We start from the raw sequence: 17,749 nt of genomic DNA, 5'->3' as shown, positions 1-17,749 counted from the left end.
TTGAAGAAGGGTGGGATGTATATTTTCCCTTCATTTTCCGGATTTTATCCCAGACTACCTTAGAATTGGTAGCCTGGTTAATAGATGATGTAAAACGGATCCATGATTCCTTTTGACTCTGACGGCGAATGTAGCGTGCTTTGGCTCGTGCACGCTTGAAGGCTATTAGATTAACAGTGGTAGGATATCGAAGGAATATCCCCCACGCTTTGTTTTGAGCCTTTTTTTGCTGCTGTGCATTGTGAATTCCACCAAGGTTTGAGAAATGGTGGAAACCGGGCAGATGTTTTTGGAACAGCATTCGCAGCTGCTTGGACAATGATTTCTGTGATGTACATTACTGCGTCATTGATAGGCTCCTGACTGACTGTACTCAGGTCAAAATTTGCCTGATGTTGGAAGGCAATCCAGTCAGCCTGATCAAACTTCCACCGTGGTAACCTAAAAGGAAGACATGGTCTCCCACTGTGTAACAAGGTTATCACAGGGAAGTGATCACTTCCGTATGGATTCTCCTCCACTTCCCAAGTGAGTGAAGGGAGTAGAGAAGGGGAGCAGATAGAGAGATCAATGGCAGAAAAAGTACGGGTAGGCATGTGGAAGAAGGTGTTTGTTCCAGTATTTAAAAGGGAAAGGGCATTGTCATTGAGCAAACGCTCTATGACCCGTCCCCTTCCAGTGATGTTAGCACTACCCCACAGGGTGTTATGTCCATTAAAATCCCCAAGTAGTAAGAAAGGGGGAGGCAACTGCGTTACAAGATCATCAAGGTCTTCCTGGGAGATGTCAGTCCCAGGTGGCAAATAAATAGAGCAGACCGTTAATAGAAATCCCACTGTAAGGCGAATTGCAACAGCCTCTATGCTGGTTGTAATTAGCAAGGGCTGAACTGGGGTCTGATTATTCACAAGGATAGCCACTCCTCCATGAGCAGGACCATCCGCAATTCTATCCTTACGAAAGATTGTGATGTTATGCATGGTGGGATCATCATTTGCCTTTAGATAAGTCTCCTGCAAGCAAAAGCAAACTGGCTCGTGCTTTTGCAGGAGGGTCTTGATGTCATCTGTATTTCGCCGGAATCCACGACAATTCCATTGTAGGAATTTAGCCATTATTTTGGCTTGGTGGGTCCATCAGGCGGCTAGACCAAAAAATAGTAATCAAATTGGAAAGCTGTGTACCATGATGTGTCGCTCCATATCACAGCTTTCCAACATTTTAGGAATTTAGTGCACAACCAATTACGATGATCTGTGCACCAAGCAATTCAGCACTGTGCATCACATACTGTGATGTTTGGTTTGTATGTTATAGCTCTTCTGTAAATTCTGATGCTATACAGCTACCTATGTATTGTCCTTGTACTAATGTCAGTTTCTGTGGCATCCATGAATTCCTGTAGTTAATGTATTCAGTGGGAACTGAATGGATCTATTTACCACTATTCTGAATGCTACCAATCTCTTTCCATCAAGTTTTCCAATATACTCAAGTTTCTTGGTTGTAGTATGCACCATAAAATTTCTATTTGGTGATTATAGCAGCTACTGTTGATTTAGGGCCTTGTGGTTTTGCTGCAATAGAACAAACAAAGTCAATACTAATGTGGAATCCTATTATGATCCCCCCCCCATTGATCACCAAGCTCAATGCTTCATACCCAGTATTTTGAAGATTTTCTTATTTCTAGTGTGAATACAGTTGCTTTCATATCTACTCCTGGCACGTGGAGAGCAGGTAGGGCTCAGATTCTCATAACCTAGAAGTGTCCACATACTTTTGGCAATATGGTGTATATACATATAACTGAAAGAGATAACTAGGAACAAATTAGAATTTTCAGAAATTTAGAAAATTAAATTTAGAGAAAGGAGAGAGATAAGACAAGTAGATGGGGACAAACAGCAACGATGTGATTGCAGATCTTAAATAAATTTTTGGAAACTGTACATTAACTAAGAGTTAACCCATATATTTGAGCTACGGTTGTAGCGTAGAAGGCATCGTTTTAAATGTATCTCATAATGTGGTTGCCTTCACAACAAGATAGCTGCTATTGAATTACTTCAAATAAATAACGCTTCTCTAGTAGAGAAGACTATTGTTATTTATTTTCAGCGTACCACCACCCAGACGATCGTTTCGAAGCTTTTTGGCTCCGTCATCAGTGGGCGGGTAGGTAATACAATATGCCATCTCAGTTGCGAAGTTATATCCACATTATGAGAGATGCCAGAAGGGTGTGGTGGTAATGTATTTGGAAAATTAAATGCACTAGGCATAATCCTTATGGGTTTTGATAATTAACTATATAATATCGGTGTAAATACACCATAGTTAACCCATATATTTGAGCTACGGTTGTAGCGTAGAAGGCATCGTTTTAAATGTATCTCATAATGTGGTTGCCTTCACAACAAGATAGCTACTATTGAATTACTTCAAATAAATAACGCTTCTCTAGTAGAGAAGACTACTGTTATTTATTTTCAGCGTACCACCACCCAGACGATCGTTTCGAAGCTTTTTGGCTCCGTCATCAGTGGGCGGGTAGGTAATACAATATGCCATCTCAGTTGCGAAGTTATATCCACATTATGAGAGATGCCAGAAGGGTGTGGTGGTAATGTATTTAGAAAATTAAATGCACTAGGCATAATCCTTATGGGTTTTGATAATTAACTATATAATATCGGTGTAAATACACCATAGTTAACCCATATATTTGAGCTACGGTTGTAGCGTAGAAGGCATCGTTTTAAATGTATCTCATAATGTGGTTGCCTTCACATGAGATACATTTAAAACGATGCCTTCTACGCTACAACCGTAGCTCAAATATATGGGTTAACTATGGTGTATTTACACCGATATTATATAGTTAATTATCAAAACCCATAAGGATTATGCCTAGTGCATTTAATTTTCCAAATACATTACCACCACACCCTTCTGGCATCTCTCATAATGTGGATATAACTTCGCAACTGAGATGGCATATTGTATTACCTACCCGCCCACTGATGACGGAGCCAAAAAGCTTCGAAACGATCGTCTGGGTGGTGGTACGCTGAAAATAAATAACAGTAGTCTTCTCTACTAGAGAAGCGTTATTTATTTGAAGTAATTCAATAGTAGCTATCTTGTTGTGAAGGCAACCACATTATGAGATACATTTAAAACGATGCCTTCTACGCTACAACCGTAGCTCAAATATATGGGTTAACTATGGTGTATTTACACCGATATTATATAGTTAATTATCAAAACCCATAAGGATTATGCCTAGTGCATTTAATTTTCCAAATACATTAACTAAGAGGTAATTTAAAATTAAAATAAAGCCAACAACAAAATAGTGTTCTATCAGTCATTGAGCTAGTAGCTTTCTGTGGAGTACAGACTCCACAGAAAGCTACTAGATCAATGGCTGACTTCCTCTTTTTTCATTCTGTACTCTACTTTGGTTTAATTCTGGTTTATCCCATTGGATTGCAACATTTCACATTTTGAACTTGGCTAACCTCATAAATTCAGTGGCTGCTAAATTTTACTTCATTAACTTTATTTTAATTCCAGGCAACACTAGCCTATTTGATTAATGAATAGGTTTAAAATTTACTTATGATCCATGGTTGTGCCATTATTATTTATCCACATCTTTACTTGTCTTTTTTATTGCATTTCTAATTCATATTTTTGAGTCTGTTATTTGTTGAAAATATGAATCAAATATGTCAGCATTTTTCCTTGATTTTCACTTAATATTAATTCTATATATTATATCTTAATATTCTATACGTTATATCTTAATATTAATATTCTATATCTCTCTATACATTAAAAAAAGTTTTCCTCCTGGTGATATTTATTATTTGAGCCAATGGGAGAAGATGGCGAGGCAATTACGTCGCTACAAATGCAATTAATTATTGACAACTGCCTCCATAACATTGACCACCTTGTGCACATTAATGAATATTGTGCATTTGTAAAATAGTTTAGTATTTTATAAATATTTGTATAGTTTGTATATATTTCAATTAAATATTTTAATCCTTCTCTTTCGGATGCAACACTATTCCTCATGCATTATAGAACCCAAATCAAAAAAGCCTTTTCCTAAGTGACCTATGTAAATGCAAGTAAATAATTACATAGTGATATTTATTCGAATTTAAGAATGCCGTGCACTACAAAATGCACAGGTAAATGTATAAGCAACTAAGTCATGATTAGATTAGATATCAATCATAGTGATTTTTGCCTGGCGGTATTGAGGTCTCTCCTAACTCCATAATTTAATTCTGTGTAGAATACAACACTCTGCGTAAGGCCAGGGTATTGTTCCTCTGGCCACTTAGGCTGGGAACATGTGGAGAGCCATTAAAACCCCCAGTTTTCGTCACCGCCCCAGGGAGGCGAGAACAGAGGGGAAGTAGTTGAGGCACCCATCTCTCATTCACTCAATATTTACACAATTTTACTTTTTATAGTTTTTTCTTACACACTTTCTATTTTCTTTTATTAGATTAGATATCGATCAGCGCATTTTGACAGGTGTGTCTTTTACGTAGAAAAGATTTGACTTACTCCATCATAACTCTACATATTAAGTAGAAAAGCATGTGTGGGGATTGACGAGCAAAGCGAGCAGGGCAGAGCCCCCTAGATCATTTATTAAATTACTTTTTGTGTTGGGAGTGTAGTTAAAAATTTAGCGAAGTGAAGGCTGATTAAAAATTTTATCAATAATCTATAAGCAATTCTAATTTAAAAGATACATTTATGAACAGGCTCTGCTTAATTAGGTTTACCACATTAAAACTACTTGAAATAATACAATTTTACTGATATAAAATTGGCAGATACATGAAACCATAAATAAGACAGTGCCAACTTAGTTGCTTATACAGTCCATTCCGGTTATTTGGGACACATCGGGACTAGTGTATTTTGGCCTGATTAAGCGGCTGCCCCAATTATCCGAAGTTTCACGTGAATAGTTAAAATACAATGTACCCCCCCCCCTTTACAACTGGTTCACTGTACAATCAAATCACGTTACGACGGAGTCACCATTGTAACGTGATTTCATAGGTAGCATAGTAAAGTACCGTTCACTATACAATGTGCAGTAAGCGACGGTCATTGTGATCACGTTTCTGAATTGAATTTTAATTCTATTAAACAACGATTCTAATTAGCGAAAATAGGAGGAATATTATCCACAGGCTATAAAAGCAAAGATATATTAAGCACAAATTTACCCTTTATTACCTTACCAATTAAAAATTTAAATGATACGTGAAAATCGGAATAATTAATACGTACTGTAATAAGTACATATGAACTAGTTGACACTTCTGTTCACTGACATTTGTGGGTGGGGGTTAAAATTTAAAACAGTAAAAAGATAAGCAGTCAATAACAAAGAACATGGCACACACAAATCGCAAGTAACACGATATGCGCAAGAGACAGAGAGAGAACGGAGTAAAAAAAGGTAAAGTGCAGCCATTATCAACCCACTGCAGGATGGAAGCCTCTTCAACAATTCATGCTGGGGGAAATGGACCATAATCTGCCACGCTGGTCCAGTGCAGGTTGGCAGATCAACCGTATTCAGCAGTCAGGGGCTTGAACCCCGGTCTACTCAAAGAGCGTGCGCTACTGCACTCTCGCTCCTGACCACTCGGCTACGGAGGCACTGAGAACGGAGTAACGAGTTACAAAGCTTTAAAAATATGAATGTAGAGATCTGAAAATTAACTTTTTTATATGATTGAAGATTTAATGGAAGTGTAAGTGCATTTCACCATAATAACCCACAGAATTCCAGCTGTCGGTATTATTGCAATTTCAGTAAGATCAAGTTTACTGTCCATTTATGATAGATTTCACTAATAGAAAAGCCCAATAAACAGGTGACTGCTAATTGTTTTTATTGTTTTATGGTTGTGACCTCCAGAATTTCGACCGAACCACATGGTACCGTCGGAGACAATCGTAGGGTAATCTCCAATGCTGCGGTCTCCTGCCCCGATTAAACAGCATTTTGTCCCAATTAAGTGAAGTAAACCCTGGCTATTTTCTCGATTGGTTTCTGTTTTTTAAGATTTGCCTCAAATAAACAGCTGCCCCGATTAACCGGTGGCCCAAATAACCAGAATCCACTGTATATACATAAAAAATTCCTTAGTAAGCAGCATCTCATTTGAGGAACCAAGTTTTTAATTTATAAAGAAATGTTTTTGCTGCATACATTAATTACACAAGGTAATTTAAGTGTCCTTCAACGTTTGAAATTACCTCAAACAACAATAACATGAAACTAAAATATTGCATTTTACTGGCATTCAATGGCAGGGAGATATAATTTATTCGCCTGAGATAAACTACTTCATCCCACTTTACAGGATAAATAATTAAACAGCATTATTGTATAATGCAAATTCCTACCTTTGCACATGTGATCAGATCTACATGACTAAGATTCCAGGCAATCTCTGGCACTGTACCATTATCTATTAAATGCTGAACCCTTTCTGATGCTTTACGAACCATGCTGAAAATAAAATTTATCTGTTCATAATAAATAAAATTACCATTGATACACTTTCACTTGTATTTCTGGCAATAGCCTAATTCATTTCACTTTAAAATCATAAAAGCAGAATGAAGCAGCTTTTTTTTTAATATTAAATACAATTTAGAAGCATGTTAAATGTAGAATACAACTGAATATAGTGAACTCAGAAAACAAATTAAAAAGTATTAAAGGTTAAGTTCGTGCAATATGTGCAATAAATTTTTGTTAACAAGTTACAAAGCTTTTTTTTGCTACCTTCTAGTCATTTCATTCCATAATAAAATGTATTTTTTTACTATAATATAATTGAGAGTTTGACCACTGGTATTTAAAGATTATTATAAATAGTTAAAGGATTACAGGATTTGAAGCCACTACCTATTTTAAAACAAGTATTGTTCCAGGTGGGCAGGAGCAGCAGTGCGTAGTACACGCTTCTTGATGAGACCGGGGTTCGAGCCCGTGACCACCAAATACGGAGAATGCGGAAAGGTCAGGGAATGACCACCGCACATCCCTGGAGCAATATGGCCTTAGTTGCTAATGCTCCTAAAAACCAAATAGCAACAACAAGTATTGTTGGAGACTTATGGAACATAAATTTAATCAATAAATGTTTTTTAGGCAATTTTATACCATTTACTTTGCAAGCATTGAAATCTCAACATAGGTATCACCATCATTACCAACAACCATCCCAAATCTGATTTCTATATTTTCCATTGAATGTGAACATCCAAAGGAACAATACCAGTCCCTTCCCCGATCATTTCCTCTATTCATCAACAGTTCCTGGCTTCCTGTGGTAACAATAAAAAAAATCCATGGGGATAAAAGCAGGGCTACTTACAGAAATCTACTGATCCACATCTATTAATCCATCTGTTAGAGAAATTAATGGAAAATTTGTTTGTTGTTTATTCAGTAGTCAAGTCTTCTGATCTCCTGACAAAGCTTTTGGCTGTAACTTCTGTCCATCCATCTTTCAACATTGATACTTCATATGATGGTTCTATTGCATTCTGAGTCATATAGTTTGTTGGAAATACTTTGCATGGCACTAATGGCAGATCCAGAAGTAACCAAAATTAATGCCCCCCCCCCCCCAATACTGACTAATATCTGGAGCTGCTGACTGTTTTATTAACTACAAAAAGGATTTTACTAAGTATCTGTAATATATAAATAAAAAAAAAATAAAAAAAAAAAACCCACACAAATTTACATTAAAAAATAAATTCAATATAGGTTACCAAACAAATGTTCACTGCTAAAGGACTAATGTCTTAATGTTTGTTTTTGTTTTGTTATTTGGGTTTTAGGAGCATTGGCAACTAAGGCCATATTGCTCCAGGGATATACAGTGGTCATTCCTCTAGTTCATCAACAGTTCCTGGATTTCCGCATCCTCCGTATTTGGTGGTCACAGGCTCGAACCCTGGTCTAATCAAGAAGCGTGTGCTACACACTGCTGCTCCTGCCCATCTGGCTACGGAGGTGCCATGTCTTAATGATTTACCACCTTAATGCTAAAAGATGGAAAAATAGAAGTGTAAGTTATCATCACGTTGAAAATAGGTTCATAATTTCCGGTAATAAAAGTGAAATTTAAACTGTGTGTGTTTAGCTGCATTTCTGATTTTTCAAATTGGTTGTATAATTTTTACTTTTTTTTTTATATAAGGAGCCAGGCCATGGGTTGGCCACCCATTTTAAGGCATTTGATTAGGTTTGTCTTAAAGGTGTGCTAAACCAACTACCCTTCTCAAATATATATATCACAATCTAACACACACACACACACACACACACACACACACACACACACACACACACCTGATTAACATCCATTCACTGTTCCCCCTCACAGAACCAAATTTTCCCCTTCCTGGTTGATCTCTTCTACTTGTTTTTTTTTTTTTTTTTTTTTTTCGCTCTTTTGTTCTTCTTTTCTTACCTTCCTTCACACATATTTCTTGAAAATTACAATCTGCAGAAGTGGAAATTCAAAACCAATGTTAACAAGCATCCTTTGTCTTCTCAACCATGAATGCACACACACACAATATTAGACTACTACAGGTTGCAATACATTTTATGTTTGGAGTCACGATTAAAAAAATAAATAAATAAACAGAATGAAAAGTCAAAATGTACTGAGGTTCAACTTAGATCTCTTATATGAGTTTAAAAGGAATGAACTTTGTTAAATATAGAGAAATTTGGCATTCCTATGTTTACACTGTTAATATTTCTACTTTAGATGGTAATGTGAAAGAAATTCTACATCAGTGATGAGCAAATATCCCATGAGTGCACATACACCTGCTATAGATTTTCTACGAGAATCCATAATTTTGTTCTTTCTGTATATATATATTTTTTCTTCATGAAATTAAATGAAAATATCACTATTTCATTTCAAAATGAAATAAAGCGATACACACTGAGGTCCTATCCTCATGCTACCAATCAGTAATAATCAATTTTCATAATGCACCTTGTTCACTTTTGATTTTAGAAGCATGAATATTGATAATTTCTACATCAGGTATGCCAAGCTCAGAAGTGACCATGGGCTGCACAAAGGCTCTAGAGGGCAGGGGAGGTTATCAGGCTGCACAACTGATTCTCACAGAGCTTGCACTCTTGTGCCCATAGCACAGCTATTGCATTATGAGAGAAATATAATACACATTTCTGCACATTTCTGGGGTGAAAAAATATGCCATCTCATGGCCATCAACATTTACGAAGTATCACGAATTTTCGCTAAATCTTATATTAGTGTATTTCCTTTTAAAATATCATCATTTAACATTATTTTCATATAGGCTTAAAACACAACCTGTGAATACCAACAACACTTGGGGGGCACTAAAAATGCCAGGGGGCCACATATGATCAGTAGTATGCCTGTTTTGATATGCCTACTCAAGATCGATAAAATAATTACAATTAAGTGCAAAAAAAGTTGCCAATTTTAACCATGTGAGCAAAAGGGCTTCATATTATGGATAAATATAATGGAGTAATCTAAATGTACATTTTATGACATTTAAAGTAAGTTCTATCACAGAAGTCAGCAACATTTCAGGAGTGGTTTGCCAAATTCACTTGTGTGGAAGCACATATGCCAGGAATGCTGTGGCAGTGGGGTCTGGTGCCAGTAGTAAATTTCTAAAATCAGGTAATTCATATGTAAAGAAATTACCTATTGTTATTTTTCGAAAATAAGTAGACAAAATTCAAGTGGAAATGGGCACACATGCCCATTTCCACTTGAATTTCAAGCATTATTTTTAGCATTCTAGCAACATTTGTGGTAATACCTCATTTGGATAATTAAATGACATTTCACTGTGCCATTCAGAGTAGGCTCAGGTGCTGCCTCTGCCACCAGTGCCATCCTGTTCTATCAGATAGCTATGGAGTCAGATTTTAGTGCCCTTATTAAACAACTTTATTTTTCAAAAGGACTTTTTATCCAACACACTATTATGTAGCATGTACACATCGTACATACTCCAATACATACATTAAAATCTAAAAAAGAAAACCCTATATACATTTTATAAAAAAATATATATATATATATATATATATATACACACACACACACACATATTTTTTTTTTTACCATTGAGCTACAGCCTTGTACAATAAGACAATGTTATCCAAAGAAAAAGGCTCTTTCACCGGTTGCTCTTCTGTTTCAATGAGATATCGAAAAAATGAGCCAGGTCTTAAAGGCTGTTGATGTTTAAAGCACTTTAGTAGGTATCTAGAAGAGGAAGAGAGAAAAAGAGAATTACTATACTTCAAAATAGCATTTAAAAATATGCTGTGAGAAAAGCATATTGGTACAGGTGCACATAATTACATAAAAAAAAAAAAAAAAATACTGAATTTTAAAAAAAAAAAGGTTTTATTCAAATCATATACACTGGGCCCTTCCTGGAGGCTCTCTTCAATGAATGTTAGTTGCAGGACCAATGTTCACTGAAGAAACTTCACAAAAAAACAACATAAAGCTGACTAGCATGCACGCACGCACTCACACACGTCTTCTAAATAAGCTTTCATCTTATGGTTGGTTTTCCAACTGTTTTTTGTAACTGGGTAGCCAGTTTTCTCTTTGACCGCTCACTGTGGTTAATGGTAGATGGCTTTCTGTCTTCTAACTTCTCCACTAATGCTGGTGTTCCCCAAGGTTCAGTTCTTTCTCCCACTATTTTCCCCTCTTGTATAATAATGACCTTCTTCCATCAACCCGAAATCCTAACCATAGTTTTACTGGTGACAGCACATTGCATTCCACCTTCCAGTTTGAGAAACATTTCCCTGCACAAACAGCTTCAACTTCTCAAATATCCACTACCAATTCCTTAAATCCTGATCTCCAGGTAATTCTCCAGTGGGACAGAGATAACTTAGTTGACTTCAATCCTTCTAAAACTCGGTCCTGTCTTATATCTTGCACAAAGGATTCTTCTGCTCCTATGGTTATCTTCAATGACACTCTGATTCCTAGACAGGATCATTTATCTCTATTGGGGATTACCCTGACTTCTAATCTCTCTTAGCATAAGCACATTACAAATATTGCTTCCTCTACATCTAAAAACTGGGTTTTCTCTTTTGCTCTCGGTATTACTTTTCTTCCAAACAGTTGTTCCACTTTGTACAAATCACAAATCCACCACACCATGGAATACTGTTCCCACATCTGGAGCAGGAACAATATTCCTGAGAGAGGTTTTGCTCCCAAAACCTCTCTCGGGCTTCTAGGTTCCCTTCAAAAGAAAGCAGTTAGGTTACTTAATGACTCATCTCTAACAAAATCTCTCCACACTCTGTCTCACAGATGTTCTGTTTCCTTTTATGGGCACTGTTCTTCTGAATTGGCTTCTGTAATTTCCGCTCTCTCTTCCAAACTAGTCAACATCCTTTTACTGTCCAACTCACAGAACCAACTTTTCTTCTTCCTCATTTATTCATTCAACTCCTGTTTTCTGAACAACCTCCCTCATATGTATTTCCTGAAAATTACAATCTATAGAAATGCTAATGTCAACAAGTTTCTTCTAGTACTATAGGTTCTAATACCTCTCGTGCTTGGGGTTTTATTAATAACACACACACACACACACACACACACTAAGAGAAATTTACAACCTTGTAATGTTTTTGAGGCCATTATATTCTTTGTTAAAAATTTTAGTTTATAATGCACAGTTATTAACATTTTACACCTGTGAACACAAAAAATGCAAGTAATTTGATAACAACAGTCAGACATAAAGGCAGCTAAAACTGTCGGAAGAGTTTTGCCCTAAGCACACAATTACAAATAATATTCCATGTAAATGATCCTTCTGAGATGGAACTGCAGTGAAAAATATTATGAAAATTACAAACATCCTTCAAACAACCCCCCCAACCCCACTAGTTAGAACAGAACTTCAAGTTTGACCTAGATTTCATGGGTATTCTTGCTAATTATCAATTAAATGTTAAATATTTAACAGAAAAATCAAATTACAAATTTTTTCTTGGAAGGTACTGTGAATAACAGATGGACAGATGACTGAAGAGCAGCAAAGAGTTATTTTTTGATAAGAGGAGCTCCTTGGATTCCCAAGCAACTTCTAAGGTGTCTTAGAATAGTGCTATTTCAAAGAAACAAGCACTAATTGAACCATGTCTGAGCAAGGAACAACTGCACATATCCACATGTATGTGAAAAAAATGGAATCTCCCATACATATATAAGTAGAAATTTACATACATAATGTATTGTTAACATTAACAGTATAGGATGTATTTGTTTGCATATGAACAAGCTGTGCATCTTCAAGTCACTGCATGCATGTGCTCTCCTCTCATAAAGGAGACTACAGTGGTCTCAAGACAGTTTTGAATTCTATAAATAAGGACCAACTAATGATGTCATCCAACAATAAATTTTAAATGGGAAGCATTCAGGGAAATAATCATAGAGGCTATTAGGTGTTTCATACCAACTAAGAAATACTGTTCAAGGCTTAGACCTAAGTGGATATCAGATGAACTAATGAGGCATGTGGCAGAGAAGAAAAATGCATGGAATGCATATGTTGTTTGTTGTTGTTCTGGAGGCTTAATGGCACATAAGCTGCTAAGGCTATAATGTGCCTATTCACTTATTATATTAAAACATAAGTTTTCCCTAGATCAAAAGAAAATCTGAAATCAGAAATAATTGAAAAGCCCAGTTTGCCGGAGAAAGTCAAAAAATTCAGAAATGTTTGCCTTATCACCAATGAGATTTTCAAGAGTTACTGGTTTATGAAGGTTAACCAATGATATCAAGGATGAAGTTCTGGCTTGTTTATAATAGGGGCAGTCTATAAGAATATGTTTTACAGACAAATTATTAGAACAATGTGTACATTGTGGTGGGTCATCTCCTGTGAGTAAATGAAGGTGGGTCAGATGGGTATGTCCTATTCTTGCCCTTGAAAGGACTACTTCTTCTTGTCTCGATGTACGGATACTGGAGCGCCAAATTTTTGGATCATGTTTAAACTGAAAGAGTTTATTATTAGTCTGAGAGTGCCAGAGTGCTGTCCACTGTGATAGGCAAGCAGCATGAACGGTTAGTACATAATCTGATGCTGGAACAGGGATATTGGTTAAATCAAATGTAGTTGGGTTTTTTGCAGCTTTATCAGCCAGTTCATTGCCTAAAATACCGGAATGGGCTGGAATCCAGCAAAAAGTGGCCAGTTGGTTGCGTTCTTTAATTTGCAGTAATAAGCTTCTGATTTCATCAAGAACAGGGTGAACTTTATCTGAGGAATTACATAATGACATGATTGAGCTGAGTGAATCAGTGTAAATAACTGATTTTAAGGAACTGTCAGAATAGAGATTTTCTAAAGCTAGTTTAATTGCATATAATTCAGCAGAAAATATACTAAATTCTGATGGAAGGGAAACTGATACAGTTGTATTCGGAAACACTGCAGCTGCTCCAACATTTGAATTAGATTTAGAGCCATCTGTATAAATTGGGGAGAAATCAGTATATCTTTGAGTGTGAACTGCATGAATTTGGTTGACATTTGATGCTTGCAAAGTATTCTTTCTCCATTGACAGAGGTAAGTGTCACAGGTTGGAAGAGGAGGAGGAGCCCATGGTGGCTGAGTATAAGTTGCCACTTGCTTTACGGAATGGATGGAAATATTCCAAACTTGCACCAATTCAAGAAGGCGAAGACCAGCTGGCTTTACTATACTAGGTTTGTTTCTGTATAGGATTTCTAATGGGGGGTTGAAAAGGTATGACTGAACGGGATGAGAGGCACAACTTTGTATCTTGACAGCATATTTGAGTAACAGTGTTTTCCTGCGTAAAGTTAGTGGGGGCTCATGAGCATCAATGTAGAGACTATGTGCTGGCGACGTTCTGAATGCACCAGTTGCAATTCTCAAAGCACTGTGCTGAATTGGATCAAGCCAGCGTAATGCGCTCTTTCTGGCAGAATCATAGATTGGAGCACCATAATCGAGACGGGATCTGATTAATGCCCGGTATAAACGAAGAAGCGAGGTACGATCTGCACCCCACGTTTGGGCAGATAAAGCTCTGAGTATGTTTAACTTCTTTAGACATGAGGTCCGTACATTTTTAATATGATCTAGGAAATTTAACTTGTTGTCTAGGATTAATCCAAGAAATCTGATGTTGCTGGTGACTGGGACAACGATGTTGGAAATTTGAAGTTCGGGATCTGGATGAAGTTTGCGTTGTCTACAGAAATGGATGGCAACTGTTTTCTGCTGTGAGAGCCGATAACCATTGAGGCTCGCCCATTGTTGAATTTTATTAAGTGCTATCTGAAGCTGTCTTTCAATAGACCTCATGTTTTGAGAATGACAGGAGATCGAAAGGTCATCTGCATAAAGGTAAGTCTCAACTGTATTTGGAAGCTGCTTAGTGATAGAATCTATTCTCAGAGCAAAAAGAGTGGCACTCAGTACTGATCCCTGTGGAACACCTTCTTCCTGGATGAAAGTTGTGGAAAGGGCATGTTGGTATTGAACTTGAAATGATCTAGTATGTAAGAAGTTCTGAATAAATATAGGAAGGTTGCCTCGTAGTCCGAGAAGGTAAAGATCACTAAGTATACCATACCGCCAGGTGGTATCAAAAGCCTTCTCTATGTCTATTGAAACCATTACTAGATGTTCACGTTTGACAAAAGCATTACGTATGGCAAATTCAGCCTTGACCATAAGATCTAAGCATGACCTGTTTTGACGAAAGCCATATTGACTATGGCTCATTAGCTGTTCCGACTCTATGATCCAGACGAGTCTTCTGTGGATAATTTTCTCAAGAATTTTGCTGAGGCAGCTTGAGAGAGATATGGGTCTATAGCTATTCGGGTTGGATGGATCTTTTCCAGGTTTCAGGAATGCCAAAACTGTACAGTGATGCCAAGAAGCTGGAAAAACATTTTCTAAAAATATGCGATTGTAAAAGACCAGGAGGCAGCGCAAAGCTTTGTCATCAAGATGTTGTAGCATGACATAATAAATCCCATCTGGCCCGGCAGCACCATTGCGGGCAGTTTTAATGACATGTAAAAGTTCAGAATATTGCAGAGGTTTGTTATATGGGAGAAGACGGGCAGTTTGAAAATGAATAGCATGCTTTTCTTCAGTGTTTTTAATTCTTTGGAATGAGGTAGGATAGGCTGTTGCTGCTGAAATTTCGGCAAAAGTATTTCCCAAAGCATTAGCTATATCTACTGGATTAGAGAGATCTTTCCCATTCCAAGAGAGGATTGGAGAAGGTATGGTAGGAAACTTACCAGACAGCTGTCTAATTTTTTTCCATATTATTTTGGAATCAGTATTTCTGTGAAAACTAGAGGCAAAACGGATCCAGGATTCTTTCTTTGCTTGCTTTTGTATGAAGCGTGCTTTTGCCCTTAATTTCTTATAGTTAATAAGATTGACTGTGCTCGGACATCGCCGAAACAAATTCCAAGCTTTATTTTTTGCTCTCTTTGCTGTGGTGCATTTGTCATTCCACCAGTAATTATGATGCTTTCGGCCCGGGGGATTTGATAGTGGTATTGTATTTTTAGCCACATTTAGAAGATGCGACGTGATGTAATCTGTGGCATCATCAATATGTTGGAGGCGGATTTTTTCCTCATCAAGGTCGATTGACGATTGAAATTTTGCCCAGTCTGCTCGGACAAATTTCCACTTTCTGCACGGTTGAATTGAAGGAGTCTTTGCTATCAGAAAGTTGCATACTATTGGAAAGTGGTCACTGCCCATGGGATCATTTATTACATTCCACTCTATGGTTGGGACTAGTACTGGTGAACAAATTGTGAGGTCTATTGCTGATGTGTGTCCTGCTGGGAGCTGTACGTGTGTCGGTGCACCAGTATTGAGTATACTGAAATTTAGTGCCTCTAAAAAGCTTTCAATTAGTCGGCCACGTCTATCCAATTTGGGAGAACCCCATAATGGGTGGTGCCCGTTAAAGTCCCCTAATATACAGAGAGGTGGAGGTATCTGTATAAACAGGTCTTCAAGATCTCTTAAAGAGTAAGAACGGTTTGGTGGTAGGTAGATTGAGATAAGTGTTATTGCACTATGGAGAGTTATGCGAACAGCAACAGCTTCTATTTCAGTTTGGATTGGGATATGTCTAGTTGGGATCTTCGAGTTTACTAGGATTGCTACCCCACCATGGGCAGCATTAGCGGTATTTCGATCTCTTCGATAAAGGCAATAGTTCTTTATCGAAGGAGAAATTTGTGAGGTCAGGTAAGTTTCCTGTAGACAGAAGGCAGCTGGAGAATATCGGTTAATTAAGTATTGAATATCGTCAGTGTTGCAACGAAAACCTCTGCAATTCCATTGTAAGATACTGTGGTTCATTTAGGTTTAGTTGAGGATGATTCATCAGACTGTTTTTTGTTTGAGCACTTTTTCCGGTCTTTTTTTGGGAAGCTGGGGCGCCCAGTATCCATAGTGTCATTTGCATGAAGTTCTAGTATGGGTTCCTCAAGATCTGAGTGTACATCTACTTCCATACTATTGGTGGATGATTCAGGTTTCTTGTTGTCTTTGGTAGTTTTTAATTTTTCTTTATCATGCGAGACTGTCCGATTATCAGTTGGGATGCTGATTGGAGTGTTGGTCGATTCACTGGTTTTAGTTTGATGTGTGTCTTTTCCTGAATTAGATAGTGTATTTTTAACCCAATTAGCCATAGATGTGCTGGGGGGTATTGATACATCTGTTTGTACTGCTGTTGAAATAAAGCTTCGAGTGTGAGACGCATATGAACGACTGGGCATGGTCAACATAACCTGTCTGCGTGCCTCAGGGTATGTGACTTTGTGTTCAATTTTATACTTTTGAATTTTCTTCCCTGTTTTCCACATTTCACAGGATTTTGAAAATGCTGGGTGACTTTCTTTGCAGTTAGGGCAAATGGGACTTGATGCTGAACAGTCTGCTTGTGTATGTTCCTTGGAACCACAAATAGGACAAATAGCTTCTCCTCTGCATGCTTGTTGGGAATGTCCATATTTTTGGCATTTAAAACAACGAATCGGGTTAGGAATATAAGCCCGAATTCGGCAGTTTAAATAGCCAGCTTTTACTGAGGATGGCAAATCTGGGGTACTGAAGGTTAAAATGATTGACCTAGTTGGGACGAGATTTCCATCTTTTTTGGTCATTATGCGTTTGGCGTTGGTTACTTTTTGATTACTCAGTTCTTTAACTAATTCCTCTTCTGATATTGTAAGTAGGTCCCATTCGGTTATAACGCCTTTCGAGGAATTTAAGGTGTTGTGTGGAGTAATAGATACTGGCAGGCCACCGAATGTAGTTGTTTTGAGCAGCCACTCGGAATGTTTGGAGTTGGCTGTTTCAATTAATAGGTCTCCAGATTGCAGTCGTTTAACCATTTTTGGTGTTCCAGCAATCGATTCCAGAAATCTTTGGATGACGAATGGTGATAATTTGCCTACAGGTTGGTTGGAGAGAGAGTGTATCACCAGAAAGTTTGGCATTTCATTGCACTGAACTTCTCTTCGGAGCCTTTTTGCTTGGTTCACGTCTTCATCA

At 37.4% G+C, this 17,749-nt stretch overlaps 1 protein-coding gene across 1 annotated transcript in view; it reads right to left on the bottom strand.

Annotated features, from left to right (window-relative positions):
* The window catches only part of ACOX1 (acyl-CoA oxidase 1), a 175,493-nt gene that overhangs the window by 42,188 nt on the left and 115,556 nt on the right, over positions 1-17,749 (bottom strand). Inside the window, exons 10-11 of the mRNA XM_090386493.1 lie at positions 10,236-10,379; positions 6,466-6,571 (exon numbers count right to left, since the gene is read on the bottom strand). Of these exons, the coding sequence (XP_090242619.1) occupies positions 6,466-6,571; positions 10,236-10,379 (250 nt within the window). The remainder of the gene's footprint in view (positions 1-6,465; positions 6,572-10,235; positions 10,380-17,749) is intronic.

Source organism: Mastigoproctus giganteus, chromosome 12 (assembly GCF_048544385.1).
Source record: "Mastigoproctus giganteus isolate SK-2022 chromosome 12, ASM4854438v1, whole genome shotgun sequence".
NCBI lineage: Eukaryota > Metazoa > Arthropoda > Arachnida > Uropygi > Thelyphonidae > Mastigoproctus > Mastigoproctus giganteus.
The sequence above is the reverse complement of the archived record's forward strand: the minus strand, read 5'-3'. Positions and strand labels throughout refer to the sequence as shown.